The 25,554-nt window shown below is 34.9% G+C and overlaps 1 protein-coding gene across 1 annotated transcript in view; it reads right to left on the bottom strand.

Moving 5' to 3' along the window:
- The window catches only part of LOC141402985 (cell adhesion molecule Dscam2-like), a 261,395-nt gene that overhangs the window by 189,055 nt on the left and 46,786 nt on the right, over positions 1 to 25,554 (bottom strand). The window contains exons 2-4 of the mRNA XM_073985115.1: positions 15,508 to 15,840; positions 15,005 to 15,166; positions 664 to 810 (exon numbers count right to left, since the gene is read on the bottom strand). Coding sequence (XP_073841216.1) covers positions 664 to 810; positions 15,005 to 15,166; positions 15,508 to 15,840 — 642 coding nt within the window. The remainder of the gene's footprint in view (positions 1 to 663; positions 811 to 15,004; positions 15,167 to 15,507; positions 15,841 to 25,554) is intronic.

Genomic DNA, 25,554 nt, shown 5'->3' with positions numbered 1-25,554 from the left:
GATATGGACCACTGTTGATATTTTTCATTACAGTGCCTCATAAGTACTTGTGAAAAACATTCATAAGCCTAGGTCAACGTCTTCTGTTTTTGTCCACTTTTGTATGGAAGCGGCAACACTGTGCGGCGCTTTTTAGATACGGCATAGCAGAGATACCCCGTCCCTTCGAAATTCGACAAAATATGCATCATGTTTTCACCGGGGGCCATCCCTGCACATTCCCCGAAAATTTTAGAAAAATCGATCCAGTAGTTTTTTAGTTGTAACAATTTTTTTTTTAAAAGAGGGCGTGGTCAAGTCTTTGTATCCCATATAAGTTGGTAAGGTCGGAGACACAGCCACAGTTGTCTCGCAAATTAATTTCCAAACCAATACATTCGTAATTATTATAAATATTGAATTTAAAAAAAATATGGTATAGGGGAAGTATTCAGGGCTTGGTCAAATTTTGCTTGCATAAAAACCTTGAGTTATGACAAACATTTCAAAAAATACTTATCCAAATCGGTCCTGTCGTTCTCAACTGATGCAATTACCAACGAACTATATTTGATTTTTATTTATATAGATTTACAAATTAAATAAATTACAAACTAATTGCCATCATTCATTTTGCGCCTGCATTACAAACTAATAGCGTTTACATTGTATTATTTTACTTACAATTTATTCTCAGTCTCGTGGGGGAACTGACAACAACTTGACGTGTCAAACGATGCATGCTCCGGCAACGAAACGATTGGGATTCATCACTCTCCTGTAGGTTATGAATAAGTAATTCACCGGTGGGTAGGAGATGAAATTTGCCATCTGTAATAAAAATTTCACAACAGTTGATTAAAATGTAATATTTATGATTAGATTTATGATGTTATACACATGCATACATAGTTATGTGACTACGTTAACGATGAATGTATGTCATACGCAATGTTCATATATTATATGCGTATGACATATGTTTAATAATTGTTTATTAAATAAATGCATGTAACTTTTAAGAAGAAAATACAACAAATTCAAGGATATTAGGAACAGGGACATTAGGGTTATAAATAAAGAATTTTTTGCAAATATCACAAAAACCACTACATATTCGTGTAGAGTATGAGCTTTAAGAAATTTGTTATCACTTTTCCCCTAAAATTAAAGTCCACAAAAACTGAGCTACAGGGCTATATTTTTGCACCCGAAAATCGTTCTTCCATAAGCAGGTCAAGCTTTTTGGTTTAGCCCCATATAACAGTACCTCCCTATTTTCTGTATTTTGAGGATTTAACCTACAATTTGTGACTGAACTACCCCCAATTTGCCATTTGCCGTTCTTCTTCACCACAAATTGTCAACATAGGCCCATAGCCACCATACAATGGAACCTCCCGATTTTTGGTATTTTGAGGATTTTAGCTAAAATTTATAATCGAACTAGCTGTAATTTGACATTTGAAGTATTTAGGGGTCACAACACTTTTTCACCAAAAATGGTTAAGATACGCCCAGAATTATCGGTTTCTTTTTTTTCTTTTCTTGTTTCTTGTCCATGTTTAGATATAGCACCCATATAACGGTTCTTCCCGATCTACGTGTTTTTGAGTGTTTATACCCTACACCACTATGTGGAAAGGGTATTATAAGTTTGTTTTGGGGAAAATTCATGTAACACCGCGAAATATTCGTCGGAGACCCCCAATGTGGTATACCAATCTTCATATCTCGGCGAGATAAAGCGATTTTGAGATGTGTGTCCGTCCGTCCGTGTGTCCGTCTGTCCATTATAAATTGTAATCAAACTCCAGGCCGCAATTATGAACCGATCGTCACGAAATTTGGTATGGAGGTCGGTTTCACATCAGAATAGATCGCTATTTTAATTGGTGATGATCGTAAAATATTTAGCGGGTGAAATGGACCACAAACATAATTTTTATCCGATTTTGTAGCTGCTTTGTAGGTCGCAATAATAGTCCGATCGCCTCGAAATTTTAAATAAGGTAAGAGTATATGACAAAGAAGAAGCTTGCAATTTGAGATGGCGATCAGATAATATTTAGAGGGTTAAATGGACCAGAACTTTTGTGTGAAAATTGTGAAAATTTTTAATAAACAGCTTATATCTTTGTTCCTGAAAGACACATTCTCCACTCGTGAGCTATATTTGGAAGACGATCTCTTGACCTTTCAATTGATGCCAATTATGTTGATGTACGTGATCAGATAACAGAGTTACAGCCTAATATTTCCAGGTTTTTGTTTGTAGTGTAATCATAAACCCGCTAGAGGTCGCAATTATAGCTCAATAGTCACGAAATTTTGCACGAGGTAAGAGTTTAGGTTGAAGAAAATGCCTATAATTCTGCATGATGATCTGATTCTATTTAGCGGTTGACATAAACCATTACTTTTGTATGAAAACTATACAAATTTTATTTTTGGTTCATATTTTCATTCCTGGAGTGGATATACCGGCAAAATAGCCTACATATGGAAAAATAACTACTGATCTTTCCCCTGATGCAAATTGCAATAATGTGTCTGCTAGATAACGCATCTACTGCCTGTTATATAATGTGTTTTGTGTAGAGAACCGCAATTTCCTCCCATGCTACAAATTGTCTTTATCATGACAGAGAAATTTTCAGTTCAGTTGTCAAATTGGATTTTATACAAATATTGCAACATGGGGTTGCCTCGGCACATATTATATACCTCAGGATTTAGGGTAAAGGGGATACAAACAAAATAAGACCAAAAATGTGTCTCATCGAAATATTGGTTTTAGACCCAAAGTATATTTGGATAAAATTCGTTTCAGACAATTTGGAGTCTATTTAGCGCTGTCCGTTCATCTGTCTCTCTTAATGTCTAGCTGGCTGGTGCGCACAATAACTCTCGAACGGATCTACCAATCAGAACCAAATTTTATACAACGTAATATTTTGCCCAAACTTTGTTTAAGTTCGAATGTAGGCTATGTCGGTACAGACCTCCCCCAAAAAAGTTCAAAATTGTATTCGAAAAATTGTGTGAACGATAACTAGCGAAGTGAGCAATCGATTTGCCCATATAATATTATTCCTTCCAGATATAGATCGGATAAGACTAGATCGGTTCACACCTTAGGGTACCTCCCACACAAAATTCGGAAAAGGGAAATTTAAGAGTCCTCTCGAATCGTTTTGAATTGTTTTCAACAGATTGTACTTGCTCCGCAAATCCGCAAGGTAACTCTCAAGGGGATTTTCTGATTGCTCGAAATTTTACACATCGTATTATTTCATCCAGTCATGTGTCCGGTCGGAATATGGACTATATCGGTCCGTCCTTCGAGTACCTCCCACACAAAATTTGGAAAAAGTGCAGTTTGAGGACCCGTATCGGATCTATTTGATTATTATTATTATTCTTTTTTTTTTGGAGAAGGTTCTTTTACGGTCCCTATTCTGGTCCCTTTCCCGGGGTAAGTCATACTTCCTGAGATAATAGTCCAGAATTTCCAAAAACCCCTGCCGGCTCCAACTAAATTTACAAATCTGAAAAATAATTCTCAAATATTTCCAAAACTCAGAATTTAGCTTACTAAAATTGATTTGGTATAGCCCCATATTACGATACCTACAGATTCCACGTATTTTGAAGCAAACTCGTGTTACAAAATAAATATATTTTTATACGACAGATGCTGAAGGTACATCACCGTTAGCGCAGCTGACTTATACTATCTTCTTTGTTGTATAATTGAATATGAATAATTTTGGGATTTATAAATTTGTTTGAAAGCTAAATTTTTGAATTTCTGTTCATTGTTAGTTATTTCTACCGGTATAAAATATATTTTTGATATCACAATATATGCCCACAATGAACTATTTTCGAAGCATTTGTGAGGTAAAAGTGCACAATTTTTGGGCGATAGATCTTCAATAAACTCGCAATTTTACCAGTTTCCAATTATCAAATATGCCAAATTGCTGGTATATATATTTACTAGCAAATGCCCGCTACTTCGTATGCGGAATATATAATCAATATTTAATGCGGGAATGGTGAATGCTGGAGATTCTGTTGTACTAAGACCTATTTTTATTACCAATATTTTTTTCGATTGTAGCCAGAATTTACAAAAAAAATCTGCCGTATCGCATCCCTACACAACTACCATATTTTTTATTTCGAATTTTCAAAACTACGTATCATATTGCAAATTTCAGATTTGACTCCTGGTTCTAACCCTTCCAACATATATTCTAACCCCAATTCACTATGTAGTACTTTTTGTATAAATAAGTACGAATTTGAAAAGCATCCTCCCTACCTCCACTCTAAACACCAATTGCTAATCTAATGCCAAATTTCAAAATTCCAGTTCTACCCCTTACAAAATCACAAATTGTACAAAATTCTATACCATATAGCAAATACCAAAAGGTACCAAATTTTGTACCATTTAGCACTTTTCGTACACGATTTTCCAAAATGTACTTTCATATCTATCCGTTCACCTAAACCCAATTTATAGCCAATGTAGTTCCATTTAGCACTTTTCCATAAGTACGAATTTCCAAAACTACCTCAATCCTACATTCCAACAGTAATCTGTTCACGCAAATAGAAATAGTAGAGAATTCTGTACCATTTAGTACTGCTTAGTGCACGTTAGTACGATTTTCCAAAGCTACCTCTATATCTCAATTCTATATTCCAACAGTAATCTTAATTCCATATTTCAGGATTCCAGCTCTTCAAATCCAAATCATACTAAGCTCACTACCATTTAGGACTTTTCGATCTTTGGTACATCTTTCTTACTCTTCATCAGTGACCCCAATTCCAAATTTCAGGATTCCAACTCTATCCGTTCACCCAAATCCAAATTGTACTAAATTTAGTACCATTAAGAACTTTTCGTGCACTGATGTATAGTTCGAATTTCCAAAAACCTTTTCTTGTTCCTATCCACCAGTTACCCTAATTTCAAATTTCAGGATTCCAGCTCTATCCGTTCACCCAAATCCAAATTGTACTAAATTTAGTATCATTTAGTACTTTTCGTACCCTTATAGTTCGAATTTACAAAAACTTTCATTGTTACTCTTCATAAGTGACCCTCATTGCAAATGTTTGTATTCCAGCTCTATCCGTTCACCCAAATCCAAATTGTACTATATTTAGTACCATTTAGTACTTTTTGTATACTTTTAATTCGAATTTCAAAAACCTTTCTTTTTTACTCTGCATCAGTGATCCTCATTCCAAATTTTAGGATTCCAGCTCTATCCGTTCACCCAAATCCAAATTGTACTAAATTTAGTACCATTTAGTACTTTTCGTGCACTTATAGTTCGAATTTCTAAAAACTTTTCTTTGTTACTCTCCATCAGTGACCCTCATTACAAATTTCAGGATTCCAGCTCAATCCGTTCACCCAAATCCAAATTGTACTAAATTTAGTACCATTTAGTACTTTTCGTACCCCTATAGTTCGAATTTACAAAAACCTTTCATTGTTACTCTTCATCATTGACCCTCATTCCAAATGTCTGTATTCCAGCTCAATCTGTTCACCCAAATCAAAATTGTACTAAATTTAGTACCATTTAGTACTTTTCGTACGCTTATAGTTCGAATTTCCAAAAACCTTTCTTTGTTACTCTTCATCAGTGATCCTCATTCCAAATGTTTTTACTCCAGCTCTATCCGTTCACCCAAACTCAAATTGTACAAAATTTAGTACAATTTATTACTTTTCGTACACTTATAGTTCGAATTCCAAAAACCTTTAATTTTTACTCTTCATCAGTGATCCTCATCCCAAATTCCAGGAATCCGGCTCTATCCGTTCACCCAAATCCAAATTGTACTAAATTTAGTACCATTTAGTACTTTTCGTGCATTTATAGTTCGAATTTCTAAAAACCTTTCTTTGTTACTCTCCACCAGTGACCCTAATTCCAAATTCCAGGATTCCAGCTCTATCCGTTCACCCAAATCCAAATTGTACTAAATTTAGTACCATTTAGTACTTTTCGTACCCCTATATTTCGAATTTACAAAAACCTTTCATTGTTACTCTTCATCAGTGACCCTCATTCCAAATGTCTGTATTCCAGCTCAATCTGTTCACCCAAATCAAAATTGTACTAAATTTAGTACCATTTAGTACTTTTCGTACCTTTAAGTTCGAAATTCAAAAAACCTATCATTGTTACTCTTCATCAGTGACCCTCATTCCAAATGTCTGTATTCCAGCTCAATCTGTTCACCCAAATCAAAATTGTACTAAATTTAGTACCATTTAGTACTTTTAGTACCCTTATAGTTCGAATTTCCAAAAACCTATCATTGTTACTCTTCATCAGTGACCCTCATTCCAAATGTTTGTATTCCAGCTCTATCCGTTCACCCAAATCCAAATTGTACTAAATTTAGTACCATTTAGTACTATTCATGCACTTATAGTTCGAATTTCCAAAAACCTTTCTTTTTTACTCTCCATCAGTGACCTTAATTCCAAATTTCAGGATTCCAGCTCAATTCGTTCACCCAAACCCAAATTGTACTAAATTTAGTACAATTTATTACTTTTCGTACACTTATAGTCCGAATTCCAAAAACCTTTCATTTTAACTCTTCACAGTGATCCTCATTCCAAATTTCACGATTCCAGCTCTATCTGTTCACCCAAATCCAAATTGTACTAAATTTAGTACCATTTAGTACTTTTCATGTACTTATAGTTCGCATTTCTAAAAACTTTTCTTTGTTACTCTCCATCAGTGACCCTCATTACAAATTTCAGGATTCCAGCTCAATCCGTTCACCGAAATCCAAATTGTACTAAATTTGGTACCATTTAGAACTTTTCGTGCACTTATAGTTCGGATTTCCAAAAAATTTTCTTTGTTATTCTCCACCACTGACCATAATTTCAAATTTCAGGATTCTAGCTCTATCCGTTCACCCAAATCCAAATTGTACTAAATTTAGTACCATTTAGTACTTTTCGTACACTTATAGTTCGAATTCCAAAAAACTTTCATTTTTACTCTTCATCAGTGATCCTCATTCCAAATTTCAGGATTCCAGCTCTATCCGTTCACCCAAATCCAAATTGTACTAAATTTAGTACCATTTAGTACTTTTCGTGCACTTATAGTTCGAATTTCTAAAAACTTTTATTTGTTACTCTCCATCAGTGACCCTCATTACAAATTTCAGGATTCCAGCTCAATCCGTTCACCCAAATCCAAATTGTACAAATTTAGTACCATTTAGTACTTTTCGTACCCCTATAGTTCGAATTAACAAAAACCTTTTATTGTAACTCTTCATCAGTGACCCTCATTCCAAATGTCTGTATTCCAGCTCAATCTGTTCATCCAAATCAAAATTGTACTAAATTTAGTACCATTTAGTACTTTTCGTACCCTTATAGTTCGAATTTCCAAAAACCTTTCTTTGTTACTCATCATCAGTGAACATCATTCCAAATGTTTGTATTCCAGCTCTATCCGTTCACTCAAATCCAAATTGTACAAAATTTAGTACCATTTAGTACTTTTCGTACCCTTGTAGTTCGAATTTCCAAAAACCCTTTGGTACATCTTTCTAACTCTCCATCAGTTACCCTCATTCCGAATTTCAGAATTCTAGCTCTTCCCGTTTGCCTAATACCAAGGGTACCATATTTAGTACATTTTAGTACTTTTCGTACACTTCTAGGTCGAATTTCCAAAAACCCAGCCTTATCTCACCCCTACACACCAACAGCAACCTACACCCAAAATTTCAAGTTTCTAGCTTCAGCCGTTTCGTCTGGGCGTTGATGAATCAGTCAGTCAGTCAGTCACTCACCTCACTACTCTTTTATATATAGATTTATTTAAGGTGTATTCCAAAAAGGAACTTGATATTCAAAGACAATTTGAAGATGTAGCAGGAGGGGATAATCAATGTGAATTTTCCAATTTTCGAATATTTTTTAGAAATGTATAATTTATATATTTTTCCACAAACATCCCAGTAAAGACAAGAGAGCCTACCCTTATATCAATGGATTCATATTAAGTTATTGATATGTGACCTAGTTTTTATCGCCGAGTCCGAACGGCGTGTTCTAAGTTTCCACTTGTAGAAACGTTTTTCATGGCTGAAATACTCAGGAAATATCGCCAACATTACTAAGGGGTATTTTGCCACCGTTGAGAATTTGATGGAAATCGAACCCGCACATTCAGCGTGAAGGCGGTTTCACATAGCTAATTCCTAGAGGTTGTGGTGTAGGGTATCACATGGTCGGCCCCGTCCGACTATAGCCTTTGCTTACTTGTTTAGTTATATATTTTGATTGAACTACCCTTAATTTTATATTTGACGTTGCCCGCAGTCACGAAACTTCTCTATCGAAAATCACCCTTGTTTAGGTATAGGTCCCATATAGCTGGTACGGTACCTCCCGATTTTCGGAATATTGAGGTCAGAAAACTTCTTGACAAAAAATTGTCAACCTAGGTCCATGTTTTGGTATAGCCCCCAAATAATGGTACGGCACTTCCCGATTATCGGTAGTTTGAGAGTTTTAGCTACATTCTTACCGAAATTGCAGTAATATGTCATTTGAGGTTCCCACTGGTCAAAAAAATTCTCCACCAAAAATTGTCAACATGGGTCAATTTTTGGTAGCTCATTTTATAACAGTACCTCCAGATTGTCGAAGGGGTCACACAACTTTTCGAAAAACATTGTTTTTATACCCTTAGCATTTATGCTAACGAGGGTATATCACGAATATTGTCAATTACACTATGCAACACTGAAAATGCAAACAACTTCTAGCATGCATTTTTTGAAAGTACATATTTAGACTACAAAAACCCTAGTAGGTTTTTGTCCTGTCAGATCCAGTTCGGATTTTATGGCCTCATCTAAACCTGGCTAAATATACACTTTTTTCCATTTATCAGGCCTTTATCTCAGAAACGAATAGGAATTTTGCCTTGCTGTCTTTGGGAATATTGTAGCCCTAAACTAGTAAAACTTATCTTTTGAGAGAACCACATAAGAAAAAGTCCATCTAGGACATCAAAATCTATAAAATATAGAAAATTTTACATAATTGCTGAAATTCTGCTCAGTATCGGCTAAACTATTGGGAGTTGAACCATGTAACCTTTTGCAAAAATCTTCCAAATAAAGTTCTCAACAATTCTTTAGAACATTCTGAAACTCTAAAATGCTTCCTTCATGTTGTTTCAGCGGTATTTTGCATCATATCTTTTACAACACGTATTTCAAACACAGTTCACACCATTTCGGATTTCACTACATTATTGACATTTTTATTAAATCGTCGTTGAAAAATGGACTGAAAACAACAGCATAGAGGCATTTTACAACAATGACATGAGTTGTGTATTACATTCCAGGGAATATATTTCCAAAAGAAAATATTCAGATAAAATTAACGGTTTTGGAGATACGGTGCAAAATGTATAAAAATTTTGGAATTTTTGCATATATTTTGAAATTTCAGGCAATAAATGTAGTTTTTCGAGTTCATTATTTCTCCAAATATGTTATTCTTGTCCTTATCTACAAATTTGCTTCAGAGGTCAGAAGAAGATTCGCATTGGTTTCAGAGATATAGCCCCGAATTTCTTTAAAAACTCAATTTTTAACCATGTTTAGATGGGGCCATAAAATCCGAGCTGGATCTGATTTCTTGTCGTTTGTGTCTGTACTTTCAAAAAATCCTCAGTTCGAATTGTTTGCACAAGATCACCTTAAAAATGTTGCACAGTGTTATTTAATATTCCATTTCAGAAAAAAAAGATTATTTTTTTTCGCGCTACATCAACGATTTTTGATATGTAGGTTAAGAAAAAATTCCTAGAACGAATCTGGTCGCGAGCCAATTTTTGGTTGTTGCGGACAAAAGTTATGGCGCTTTTATTTCACTTTTTAAGAAAGAAAATATTATAAAAACGCTAATTATTTTAATGAGCACCATTGTTACAAAAAAGTTATCTCGAAGTGACTTCAGCGAGTAGATTGCATAATACCTGCAAAATGTTACACAGAATTCGCGGAATGTACATTAAATTGATAAATTATTGAATATAAATAAACTTTTTTTCAAAATTAAGGCCCATTTAGTTGTCATAAAATTAAATAAAAACAGTTGTGGATCAAAATTTCACGGCGAATCAAATGAGACTACAATCGTACAGATTGGTGTTTTAGTTTTGATGTTACAGACAAAATAAGCACATATTTTGGTCAAAGAAGATTTTTTTTTTTTGAAAAATATTTTTTCACCTGCATTATGTATTAGAAAATATTGAAAAAAAATCTATAGGAATACCTCCTTCATATTGCTTAAATCTCGCAACAAAAAAAAACGGATTTTGCTTTATTGACATTCATATTAAAGCTTTCCTATTAGGGAAGGTAATTGGGTTGATGAGGATATATCTCAAAGCTTCTGAAATGGAAACAGAGGTCAAATAACCCATTTTAATTTATATGCATTTTAAAATACGTGTAAATCGCGTAATTATCAAAATCATTTTGTCCGCATGTGATTTTCATGTACAGAAAGACCATATCTTTTAATTTAAATATATTTTTCGAAATTTACATTGGAGGCTAAGATGTAGCATCGGCTGCATCCTAGCATTAAAAAACCTATAAAATATGGCTAATTTGCGCAAAGTGCATAGATGCTTTTTCTACTTTGGAATTTCTTGTAACTCGCGTTTTAGTAGATGGATTTTCACGGGGAATGATTTATTGGATCAGGAACGTAAAAAACTAAAATGTGCAATCAAGTACGAAGAAATCGAATGACAATTGTTAAAATTAGGCCCGAAAACTATGATTTTTAGAAAAATGTTCGCACAAAATTTTCGCATTTGTATGTAGATTTCTATGAAGCTGTGCAGACTACATTCACAATATTTGTATCAAATTACTCAGAATCGCAAGTACTACAATCCTATATATGGTTTTTTGAAAAACCTGTTTGCGGAATGAAAATAGAAGATAATTTCAAAAAACACTGTAAATCTGGCTTCAAAATGTCAGCATCATTTAATGGTAGAAGCAGACGAAATTTTGAAAAGTAATACATTAGTGAGATGATCCTTATTTAGTTTGCTTCTGCTTTTACTTTGATATGAAACTCGAGGGAAGTGTGGTTTACTAACAAATCGAGAGATAACGAAAAAAGACATGTTGGCTTCAACCCACAGCTTCCACGCAAATTATCTTTTAAAGCCAATATTTTTTGCCACGTCCAAAAACATTTCATTTTATCCAAAAGTATTTAATTTGTACAATATACAATCACGAGTCGCGTGTTCTAAAAGGGTAAACCTTGGCTTCAGCTATGTTAAATTTTCAAAAATATTGGTGATATACACTTTCATACGGGCAAAATGTGTTAGAACCCAAGTATGTTTGGACGAAATGTGTGTTAGACAATTTGGAGTCGATTGAGCAATGTCCGTCCGTCTGTCAGTCTGGTTGGAGCGCACGATAACTCTCGAACGGTTCAACCGATTCGGTCCAAAATTTGGCTTTCGCAATATTTTGTCCAAACTTAGTTTATGTTCCAAGATGTGTTATATCGGTCCACTCCTTCCGGTACCTCCCCCACAGAAGTTTGAAAATGTTCGGAAAATTTGTGCGCCCGATTACTCTGGAAAGGAGTAACCGATTTGGTCCATACTTTGCAAATCGTTAAATTTCTACTAGACTTAAATGAGGTTCCAAAATGGACTTAATCGGTTCCCTCTTTCGGGTAGCTCCCACACAAAATTTCGGAGAAGTTCAGTTTAGGACCTGTTTTTGAATCCCTTCGTTTTTTGTTGGAGCAACTTGTATTCACTTCCCCCCATACTACGGTACAAGTTTTATCAGGGGCAAGTCCATACTTCTTGAGAAAATAGCCTGAAAGGTATAAAAAAACTCCTGTGACGCCGTGTGTAGTTGTTGAAGCTCAAGAAAACTCTCGAAATGATCTGCCGATTCGGTCTATAATTTGGCCTCGTAATATTTTGTGATAATATAGTTTAAGTTCGAATATAAGCCATATCGGTCCACTCCTTCAGGTACCTCCCCCACAAAAGTTCAAAAATGTTCGGAAAAAATGTGCGCACTATAACTTTTGAAGGGAGTGACCGATTTGGTACATACTTTACACATCGTAATATATCTACCAGATATAGATCATGTCCGAATATGGATTGTATGTGTCCACTCCTACGGGTACCTCCCACACAAAATGTCGGATAAATTCACTTTAATACCTGCTCTCGAATCACTTTGATTTTTGTTGAAGCAACTTGCATTCGCTGTCTCCATTACGGCGGTAAAATCTTTATCAGGGGCAAGTCCATACTTCTTGATAAAACATCCAGAAAAGTGTAAAAAATCTCTATGGCACCATATGTGGTGGCTGGAGCACATGGCAACTCTCGAAGCTTTGAGCTTTTATCCTAGTCCATATTTTTGTAGGGAAGTTCATACGCCCAAAATTTTGAAGCCCCCCAAAATCCATAAGTTTTTTCGAGAAAAAAAGTATTTTAATTCACACAGGCTGAGGGTATATCTCTCTCGACAAAGCCGACTGATACTTTTTTACTTGTTTGGCGTGGACCTGTACGGACAAATTTCTGGGGAAAAGTTGTTTACCACTAACGAAGACTATGTAACATATTTCAGCCATTTCGGTGGAATATTGAGGCCATAACCTTCAAAATATGAAGGCGTGACCTATATCCACAAGTTTCAGGTGGAAAGAAGACTAAATACAGAAATTTCAGCCATTCTGGTGTGGTAATGAGGCTAAACCTTTAAAATACCGAAAATCGGTTGGTACCGTTCTATGGGGGCTGTATGAAGGCGTAGACATATACCGCCAAGTAACTCACATGAAAACCAAATACCAAATTTCAGCCATTTCGGTGGAATGTCGAGGCCACAACCTTCAAAATACCGCAAATAGGGAGGTACCGCTCTATGGGGGCTATACTCAGGCGTGGACCTATATCGACAAATTTCATGTGGAACCTTTAACACCCCAAATGAAGATCAAATACCAAGTTTCAGCCATTTCGGTCTATTATTGTGACCACAACCTTCAAAATACCGAAAACGGGAGGTACAGTTCTAGGGGGGCTATAGGAAGGAATGGACATATACCGACAAATTTCTGGGGGAAAGTTTTGTACCACCAACGAAAACTATGTTCCAAATTTCAGCTATTTCGGTGTGATAATGAGGCTAAAACCTTAAAAATACCGAAAATCGGGTGGTACCGTTCTATGAGGGCTATATGAAGGCGTGGACCTGTACTGACAAGTTTCTGGGGGAATATTTTATACTCCCAGCGAAGACTAAATACCAAATTTCAACCATTTCTTAAGAATAATGAGGCCACAACCTTCAAAACACCGAAAATCGGGAGGTACCGTTCTATGGGGGCTATATAAAGGCGTGATGCCATACCGACAAATTTGATGTGGAACGTTTAGTACCCCAAGTGAAGGCCAAATACCAAATAAATATTTCAGTCATTTCCGTGGATTATTGTGGCCACAACCTTCAAAATACCGAAAATCGGGAGGTACCGTTCTGTGGGGGCTATATGAAGGCGTGGATATTTATATACCGACAAATTTCTGGGGAAAAGTTTTACACCACCAACGAAGACTAAGTTCCAAATTTCAGCCATTTCGGTGTAATAATGAGGCTTAAACCTTCAAAATACCGAAAATCTGGTGGTACCGTTCTATGGGGGCTATATCAAAACGTGGACCGATTTAGCCCATTTGCAATACCAAACATCCTTGGAGTAATATAAACATCTATACCAATTACAAAGCTCTATCTTAAAAATTGAGAGCTGTGTCTTGATTTCAACAGACGGACAGACGGATGGATATGGTTATATCGACTTAGAATTTCACCCTGATCAAGAATATATGTACTCTATAGGGTCTCCGAAGAATATTTCGATGTGCTACAAACGGAATGACAAATTTAATTATACCTCATATTAGGGTGGAGGGTACAAAAATTGAGGTTGTTCCTTTTAGGAGTATACATAGAATAACTCTGTGTGCGTCGATTTTTGCATGTCCGTCCGTTCTCAACGTCACATTCGTTGTCCGATTCAATACGAAAAATTGGGGAATAGCGCCATTGCTTTGTGTGAGAATTGGTTCAGATTTGGGTATTTAGGGCACTATGTATGTCCAATTTTGATAAAGTTGTAAATATGCTACGGAATTCGGCATTGAATCCATTCAAACATTTCCTAAAATTTACGTTTATTAAAACCATTTCAGGGAGAAATTATTGTTCAATTTAATTGTAATATTTAAGATTTTTCTATGATTATTTTAATGGTATGTGATAAGTTAAGAAATATATATGGTCTATCATAAATAAACATTTCACTTCTACAAGGAACTAGCAACAATCATTTTTGTTATATATGTATATATTACCAACATTCAGATGACATTTATTCATCTTGCTTCAAAATGATATTCACGAATTAATCAATTTAGACAACGTGCCGTATAAAACACTTAAACGAATGACGAATTATTTATCACAATCTTGGCACAATCAAATAAATACCGGATATGAGGTTTTGTCATTGTCTAGTGCTTTCTGCCAGCGCATCATAATTTTGCCTACAAACATAGACATGCTGCTCGACAACTTCAAGAAACGAACAAATTTGTAGCTCTTTTATGATTCATATCCTGGCACATCTTGTCTAAAAGGAATAAAATGTTTCTGCAGGGGGTGTGTGTATGTGTGAGTATGCAAGTATGTATGTAAATGCGTTTGAAATACAAATGTAAAAAAGAGGTCCTTGTACGTGCTTTTTTATACGCCGCATACATAATTTAATATACGAATGAATAACGATAACTACAAGACTATGTATGATGTGTGTTTGTGTTTATAGGAGAGATGGTACACTTACCGCCTTGCAATGATGGATATATGTAGATAGCAGGTTCATGAACCCATGAGACCACTCGAACCAATTCCTTTACAAATGTTGGTACTACACAACGCAAAATGGCGGTGCAACCTCGAGATGCAGATAATACTTCAACATCAACCTTGTAAGCCTGTGCAACGACTGTGGAGGAGAGACAGACAAAAAAAGTAAATGGAAAGCGTAAATGGGCGAGAAAAGAACACAGCAACTGACAGGAAATGTGTTGCAATAATAAAATGAATGTCGAATACATTGGCCGTTCGCACGGTTGGCATGTGCTTGGAAACATCATAAAAATCCAAACAAAAAGTATTGAAAAAAAGAAACAAAAAATTCAATAACATGGCAAATTAATTTAATTCGTAAGCGAATGTAATTTGATGTTGACGGCAATAACCACCAAAAAAAAGACATAACATTGTGTGACCGCATGTAAAGACATTCAAACATAATGACCGTGTTTACCCTACCCACACACTTACCAGCTCTGACTTGCACATCACGAGAAACAACACGTCCAACACTGTTGCTGGCAACACAACGATATATTGTGTTGTGAACATCCTGATGATAGGCTGCAGCCGGAAATGGCAAAAGCACCAGAGTACCATTGCGCAACACCCGGCGTACACCATGAATTTCCGTTACAGCGGTGCCGTCTGCATGCACCCAGTCGATGGACGGTTGAGGACTGCCTGAGGCTGAACAATCCAGCCATCCGCCTGAAGAATTTGAAAATTCAACACGTCCTGGAGGTTCCATAACAAAACCCGGACCGCGTAAATGTGTTTCGTAGACTTCCGCCAATAGAGCATCTGCAAATAGAGGGAAGATGACAAAAGACAAATAAGAGAAAAGCAAAAACACATCAACTATTTTAATGTAATGTTAAATTTGTTTGTTTGATAATATTTTATGAGCTAACACATGTATGTAAATACATACATATATGTATGTATGTATTTAGCATGTGTTTGTGTGGTATCTATGAAATCAGCAAAGGGTTTCTATATCAGGAAACAATGATCATTGGCATATCCCTCTACTAAAAAATAGAGCGAACTTTTCAACATTTTAAATAAAACAAGTGAGAAAAGGCTATAGTCGGTACGGGGCCGACTATGTGATACCCTACACCACTACCTCTGTGAATAATCTTTTCACTCGAAAACATTTCTTTTATGGAGATACGAAAGTTTTCACCTACCTGGCCCTTAAAGCAAATGACTTAAGGCGAACTGAACCAAAATAATTAATATTTAATTTTATATTTGACTACTGCCGACATCACCAACATCAATAGGCTTCTATCTCAGTGAGAAAATTTCGTGATGATCCGATCAAAATTCCGACCTATAGTGTGATTGCAGAAAAAGTGGAAAAAAGGGATGCATTAACGACTATTGCGATATCTCTATTATTTGACTACCTACGCCAACCTACTCTGCATAATTTCAAAGATGGGATTTTCTACTTTCTTAGTCATGCTTTACTTTTAGAAGGTCCCCAACAAAGGTGTGATATCCGTCATTATTATTAAAATCGCAAAAATCAAAATCAATAGGCTTCTTCCTCTGTGAGACCCTCATTAACCCTCGAAATTCCGTGACTATCCGATCAAAATCGCGCCCAGTAGCGTGATTTCAAAAAAAAAAAAAAAAAAAAAAATGGAAAAATGGGATGAATTACCGACTATTGTGATATCTCCGCTATTTGGTCACCTACACCGACCTAGTTTGCATCATTGTAAAGGTGGAGTCTTCTACTTTCATAGTCAGGCTTTGCTTTTGGAAAGTCCCCAGCCAAAGCTGTGATAGTCGTCATTATGACTAAAATCGCAAACATGAAAATTTGGGGTTTATTTGCGACTATTGTGATATCTTCGTTGTTTGATAACCTACAGGAACCTACTTTACATCATTAGAAAGGTGATATTTTCTACTTTCATTGTCAGGTTTTGCTTTTGGTATAACCCATATAGAAGCTGAGATACTCGCTTTGGAAGAAAACGTTGTCTTTTTATCCACATAAGTTTTTTGCCCATTCCGACCCCTAAATATCACCATCACCAAAATCAATAGGCTTCTTCCCCTCTGGGACTGCCATTAACTCTCAAAATTTCGTGACGATCCGATCAAAATTGCGGCCTGTAGCCTGATTACAATGTTTAGATGGACAGACGGACAGACGGACGGACGGACGGACACACATAGCCAGATCGACTCAGCTCGTCAAGACATTCATTTTGATATATATAAGTATGGGTCTACGACCATTATTTCGATGCGTTACAAACTTTTTGGCCAAAACCAACTTATAATACCCTCCCCACATAGTGGTGTAGAGTATAATTACAAATAATCAAATAGTAACTTCAAAAGAAGATTCGCATTGGTTTCAGAGATATAGCCACGAATTGCTTTAAAACGTCAATATTCAACCATGTTTAGATGAGGCCATAAAATCAAGCTATATCTGACTTTTTATAATAAATTGTTTTCGCAGTCGTAACTACTACCATATCAGCTTACTAAAATACGCAAAACAAGTAAAAAAGCGTTAAGCCCGGCCGACCATTTGATATCCACCATCATGAAATTCATTTTAGTTAATTTTCCTTCCTGTTTACTATTTTAAATAGAGATATTTTGTGAAAATGGAAATCCGAATGCCTATATAAGGTCAGAAAATGTATCAAACAAGTTAGAACGGCAATTAGTTCTGGGACGAACTTTTTATAACCTCCACCGCATCTGTATTGAAGTAAATCTGAACAATTAAAAACTACTAAGCTCTTTCTCTAGGTTAAGTGTAATTTCTGAAGCTTTATATACACTTCAGAAGGAAAATGTAGCAACACTAGTTAAAATAACTCACCGTTGTTCTTTCTATGCTCTGACTAAACACAATATCAAGTTACAGCAATCTCGGTTCGAAAATTTGGCAAAACCCCTCGAAATATATAAAATTGAACAATACATGTCCATGGTATGCTACAACTTTCATCATATCAAAAATCTGTGAGTGCCGTTCTATGGGGGCTATATAAAGACCTATACCACTCAACCACAACCTTCAAAATACCGAAAATCGGAAGGTACCGTTCTATAGGGTGAAAGTTTTATACCCACAACGAAGTCAAAATACCGAAAATCGGGAGGTACCGTTCTATGGGGGCTGTAACAAATATCCATTTTAAATACCAAATATTCTACACGCAAAAAAAAATCGGCCTCTCTAACATATGTCCCAAACATATTTTGCAGCAAACATATATATGTTTGCAACAGTCCCAAACATAATATATGTTTGGGTGGAAACAAATATATGTTTGGGTGCAAACATATATATGTTTGGGTGCAAACATATATATTTATTTATTTATTTATTTATTTATTTATTTATTTATTTATTTATTTATTTATTTATTTATTTATTTATTTATTTATTTATTTATTTGTTTATTTATTTATTTATTTATTTATTTATTTATTTATTTATTTATTTATTTATTTATTTATTTATTTATTTATTTATTTATTTATTTATTTATTTATTTATTTATTTATTTATTTATTTATTTATTTATTTATTTATTTATTTATTTATTTATTTATTTATTTATTTATTTATTTATTTATTTATTTATTTATTTATTTATTTATTTATTTATTTATTTATTTATTTATTTATTTATTTATTTATTCAATTCATTTTTAATACTAAAGCCTCCAAGGCCAATAAATAGTATTAACAAACATTTTTACAACCTAAGTAGAAACTTATAATAATTAAGAGCAAATCTCAATAAAAACAGTAATAAATGGTTCCCCAACCAAAACTACAAAAATCATAAGGAATAGAAGACCATAACAAGCAACAATAAGCAAGTTACAAAACTGTCGACAGTAGTATGTCCAAAACCAATCTCCATAAATCAAACATAGTAAAAAAAACATAGCAATTAACTAAAATACAAGTATCTTTATGAGATATTGCATGCCAGCATCATAACAGAAAGTAAAGACTACAAACTACAGGAAATCGATATGAAAAAGGGATCATAATGTGTGATTATTATTAGGATTTCGAAAATGGTGCAAAAGTTTTAACCTAAAAGCATTATTAGATTGAGAAAAAACCTTCAATTCAATAGGTAGATAGTTCCACAATCTTGCAACGCGTATGACAAATGAGTTTTCAAAGGTAGCATTGTTTATCCTGGGTATAGTTATCTGCGTATTCCTCCTAAACATAGAAAAACTAAACATATTAGCTAAAAAAGCAGGCACACCCTCCATAATAATCTTATGAAAAGAACACACAATTCTAAGAGAAACATATTGCTCAAAACTAGATCCCAGAAAGCTCACGACATAATCGGAGATATGTTCACGAGTTCTAATACCATAGGTAAAACGAACAATAGAATTAACTATCCGCTTATATCTTAAAAAAATTGCATTGATCGTACCAGACACAAGTTCTAATCCATAATTAACTTGAGGCATCAGAAGAGCATAGGCCATACGTCTTTTAACCCATGACGGAAGAAACAAATTAGTCGAGTAAAGTCTACGAATCACAGAAAACACTTTTCTTTGAATTGAATCAACATGCATTTCAAATGAAAGTTTGTTGTCTACCAAAACACCCAATATTTTATGGCAGTTTACAAAGCTAATTAGATTACCATCTAGATAAATATTTGGATTATAAACACGACAGCCGAAGTTAATAGCTTTTGTTTTCGAGGGATTGAATGTCAAAAAGTTGTCTATAGACCATTGTTTAAAACGTGTAAGACAGTTATTTATTTCACTTTCAAAAGTAACAGGACTTGCATAAGAGTCCGAAAATACAAGAAACACATCATCAGCAAATAAAAGTGGGGTACAGTCGACACCACAACAACACTCCGTGAGGCTATTAACATACAGGATAAAAAGTAACGGCCCCAATACAGAGCCCTGTGGTACACCACACGTAAGTAAAGTCGTTTCTGAAGAGTTGCCTTTATAAACAACAAACTGAGACCTGTCAGATAGATAAGATAGGATGAGTTTACATGCTGTCGCTGAAAAACTGAATTCATTCATTAGTTTTCTTATTAGTATTGGATGCGAAATAGAATCAAAGGCCTTAGTCAAATCCAATGATACAACTACAGTATTACTATTCCGATTTGCATTATGCCGCACCATGTCAGTTAAGTAAAGTAGCAAACCAGTCGTGTTGTAATTTTTACGGAATGCAAATTGACCATTATATATGTATCTATCCACATGCAAAAGTATCTGGTTCTTCATGACATGTTCGCACACCTTCGACAAAACAGGGAGAATAGATATGGGCCTGAGATCTTCAGGACCATGAACTACATTTACCTTAGGTATTGGAACAATTCGGGCCTTCTTCCACATAAGGGGGAAAGAAGACGATGTTAAAATAGAATTGATTAAATCTAAAACACCATACGAAATATATGGAAAAATCAATTTCAAAAAATCCACTGGTATACCATCAATTCCGATAGATTTCGATTTAATCCTACCGAGAGCCAATATAACGTCATCAACATCAACACAATGAAAAGAAAACCCATTATCAGGCACATCGAGAAATTGGAGATCAATATTAAGCATTTGCTAATTTCTACATTGAAATCAATTATTTAAAACATTAACATCAATATCAGAAATCACATCTTCTCCACCCATACAACCTGACGTCCTTATAAAGCGCCATAAGGCAGTTGAACCCATAGCTCTAAACTTTTTAGAATAAAAGTTCCGACGCTCTCGACGAATGACGGACTTTGCTTTATTACGATATTTACAGAAAACGTTCCAATTAGCATTAGTTTTGTTACACTGGTATGTCCTAAAAGCCAAATCACGAAGCGACTGAGCAAGAGTTATATGGTTCGCATTTATCCATTTCTCATCAGTACGTATTCTTCTGCGCACTACAGGAACAAAGTCAAACAACCGAGTAATAAGATTTGATAGTATAGAACACTTAATGTCTATATCAGAGACGTTCACTATATCAATATTAAAATTTGATAAATATGAAAAAAATCCGGGCCAGTCAATATTCATATAATCACGATACTCAATAAAGTCACAAAATGTGTTAACGGCAATATTACATGAGGCAAAAATGAGCGAGTGGTCGGATATAGAAGGACAAATGACTTGATCTGATAAGTGAACCATAGAAAAATCACTAATTAACATAAAATCAATTAACGATGACGAGTGATGTGAAGCATCATAGTGAGTAGGCTTGGAATTATGCAAAACTGTCAAGTTCAAACGGAAGCAAGTTGATCGCACAGACACGGCTTTTTGAAGATCGAACGTATTCAAGTTAAAATCACCCACTATTATTATTTTAGAATATTCCAACAGTAAGTCAGTATGCTTATCTTCAAAGGCCATAAAGTCACCAGGAGGAGGCAAATAAACTACCCCAAACAAGACCTTAACATCACCAGCCACAATTTCAATAAAGAGCGATTCACACTTTCCTGAAACAAACGATTTAAAGACAACTTTATAAGAAATGCCATTTGCAATGTATGCTCCAACACCACCACCCCTAGAGTTAATGCGATCACTCCTAACAAATTTATGCCCAGGCACATTTACCATACGAGTAGAAATATTAGGTTTCAACCACGTTTCGGAGATACCAATAATATCTAAACCAGACCCTGATAAAATGGATCTAAGTTCACAAAACTTTATGGAATTAGTGGATGGTTTTATACTACAACAGTTTATATGCGCAACGTTCAACTTGTTACTACATGATTCTAAAACTGATTTAATATAACCATTGTTGCTTGCCACTGGCCCAAAATTAGCATCAAAAGACATCAAAAGTAATTGGTGTAGTTATAGTGGGGAACCATTTATAAGAATAAGAGAAGATATTTAAAAAATTTATAAAATTCATAAATACACAATATTCGCAACTCTAACACAGCTGATCAAATACTGCAAAAATGAGATCATATTGTTACGTTAAAAAAATATATAAAAGAGAAATTAACAATATTGAAATATAAACAAAAGAGATAAACTCAGTTTCTGCCTCCATCTACACCACCAAGTAGCGCCTCACACTGACTGATATTGTAAGTGTCCTCTCTGTCATCAGAAAACACAAGCCAAGCTTTAAGCCGGTCAGAATTCAGGATTTTAAATTTCTTAATCACTTTCAGATGGCGAAGTTTTTTACACACAAAATTCAAATGTGCCGCCGCAGGAGAAAAGTGATCGTTAAGGTATACCCGGTTACTTAGATCACCACCTTGACCAACCAGAATATCAGAAATGCGAAGATTTCTCGTTTTAAAATACTCCTTCATAATATTATCACGTTTAGCCACCTTATTAAATTTGACCAGAATCTGCTTTTTATGATTAATATAACATACGTGGTTAATGTCCATACTAGTAACTGGCACGTTATAAAAGGATCCCAAGGCAATCACCGGCGCCTCCAAATCATCCAAACCATCAGGCAGGCCGCCTATAAGTATATCAGAACGATTCATCCGTCTATGGATAGTATTGTCTTCTTTTTCCAGGGCAACAAATTTTTTAATAGTAGAATCTTCAAGACGGCGAACATTTTCATTACATTGCTTCATATCGGACTTCATCTCAGCAACACAAGAACTCACTTCTTTCTTGATATCACTAAGAATATCTTTGAGGCGATCTTGCTCGGCCTGATAATTAAGCATGAAGTTGTCGAGTTTTGTCGTCAAACTGTTTATCTTTTCAATGACACCATCAGTTTTTCCATTATTAAGATCAGGCTCACACACAGCACAGATATACACAAAAGATTTGACAGTCTTTAAAACGGATAGATTCTTCTCTTCAATATTTGCACAAGAAGCATGGATGCAGCAATTACACGCCCTGCATGAAACACTGGCAAGCGTCCTGGAGACAGATTGGTTGCAAATTTTGCATTTAGTCGGCATGTCAAAAGCACCCAAACAGAAAACAACAAAAAAGCAAAAAAGATGTCTGAAGCCAAAAGAAAAACAGCTACAAAGCAACAACAGCAACACCGCAAGCTTATGCAACACACAGCAATCACAATTCAATCCAAAAAATATAGTATTTCAGCAAAATTCAATATAAAAGAATTATATTTCAATATTGTTAACAACAATGTTTCGGCAATTTCAGTTGTAACAAACGTAAACAGCGATATAAACAAAAAGATCAGCTGCGCTTAATAAAACACCTCTACTCAGGCATAGGGTTGCCAACTTTTGTTTGGGTGCAAAGATATTTATGTTTGGGTGAAAACAATTTTATGTTTGGGTGGAAACAATTTTATGTTTGGGTGGAAACAATTTTATGTTTGGGTGCAAACATTTTATATGTTTGGGTGCAAAAAAATACAAACCCAAAAGGCACAAAAAAAACAAACACATGCACCAGTGAGCGCTTACTAAGAGCAAGGGAGCGTAAAATTCAATGTAAAACACTTTAAAATGTGTGCTCACTTGCTCTCAGTAAGAACTCACTGGCTAACTCCATAGTATACACACAAATGTTGAGGTTGTTTATTGGAAGGCAAAAGAACAACAAACACATAGGTACATACAAAATTCCAAAGAAATACATAACACAATTTAATAAAAGAAAAACTGATTGAAATAATTTGTAAATAGTCACACTTTTAAAAAGAAAAAATATATAGAAACGTAGTTGAATGCTTCTCCTTTGTTGTGAAATAAAACAAATTGCCCTCATAGTTGAAATCATCAGCGGGGAATCGGCATCTAGAATCAAATGATTATGTAATGTAAAAATAAATATGGATATGCCATATTTCAAATATACACAAGTATGTATGTAATTACGAATATTAAATGCGATTTCTTCCTTGTCCAATAAAATATTTCCATTCGCCTTATTGATTCAATTATAAAATTTCCAATTATAAAATGTATTGGGCATTTAATTTACTAAAAAGCACAATTTCTTTAAGAAAACACAAAACACTGATTTATTCACTCACTTTACCGTCTTGACTCTACAAAGGCATCTAAAACACTGAAGAAAGAAATAAAATATAATTCATATCATTTCTTCTTTTCTTATTCTCCTCCTAAGTTGGTAAACAACAAAACAAGAAACACACGAGTTTGTCGCATACACGCCACCAAAGCCCCCTTCTTCGCTTCTACGTCTTCTATTATACAATACACACAACTCTTCATTATAAAACAGCAATCCACAGCCGCGAGAGCACTGTTATTACTCTCGTTGACAAACATCCTCTCTCCACATATATTTGTTTGGACCCAAACATATTATGTTTGGATCCAAACATTAATTTGTTTGCAACCGGTCCCAAACATATATTTGTTTGGATCCAAACATATTTCTAACATAAATTTTTCTGCGTGTAGGGGTAATAAAAACTTCTATACCAAAGTATAAGGCTATCTTAAAAGTTGCGAGATGTATCTTGATTTAAGATGCCGAAAATCGGGTAGTAATTTTTGCTGGAGATTTTTTGTGACCTCTGGAAACCTCAAATGTTAAATTACAGGTAGTTCGGCCAAAAAAAATTAGGTAAAACTCTTAAACCATCGAAAATCGGAAGTTGCCGTTATATCGGGGCTATACCAAAATGTGGCCCGTTTGTAACTATGGTGTAGGGTATAAAAACATATCGCTCATTTTCTCAAACTCAAATGACACATCTCAAAAAACGTTGTTTCGAGAAATACGCGTTTTATGTTAACGCTTGAAATTTGACTTCCCAACTTAAGAAATTGTAACACAAAAAATAAAATAAATACTGGGACAATCTTTTGCAAAGAGCTAGCGAGGTATCAGTGCTGGATTTTTGTGCAAGATCAAGCGTGATTTGAAGTGTTTTAGTATTTCATAAGCTCAAAACACTGTTTTGTTGATTTATGTGTGTCAAGTATCCAGTAAATCAGTTGTGAATTCTTGAATTTTAGAGATATCAAGGTCCTATAAAAAATAGAAATGGCTAACTCAGAAAAACGCATTTTTTAAGTTATGCCACTCTTTGTGTAAATGAGCGATATGTTCTATTTTTAGAACAGTTGAGATGCATTTTTGTTCAATTTCAGCACACTCCACATTTTTTTAGTGCAGACAGTACCTTATTTACAATATTTTGTAATGAATTATTCGGCCTGTGTGGCGCCCAAGTTTTTGCTGGGAATAGTTCATGAAATGGGAAAAATGTGGAAACAAGCGAAGAAATCATAACCCTTCTGATGAAACACACACGCTTTGTGCCACTTAGTTATGACATAAGTAAGCATTTTTTTCAACTTATTGGTAATGCAGAGAGTGGTTTGTTTACATAACATTGTAACGAGGTTATTCGGCTAATGTGGCTTCAAAATTGTCGCTGGGTTTAGTGGATATCCAGAAAAGGGCTAATAAAGCCCACAGGTGTTAATCAACCTGCGGAATGGCTATAGGCTCAAAATGAGTTTTTAA

This window comes from Musca autumnalis, unplaced genomic scaffold (genome assembly GCF_047663935.1).
Source record: "Musca autumnalis isolate F117 unplaced genomic scaffold, ASM4766393v1 scaffold_4, whole genome shotgun sequence".
NCBI classification, from domain to species: domain Eukaryota; kingdom Metazoa; phylum Arthropoda; class Insecta; order Diptera; family Muscidae; genus Musca; species Musca autumnalis.
This window is presented reverse-complemented; position numbering and strand designations above follow the sequence as displayed.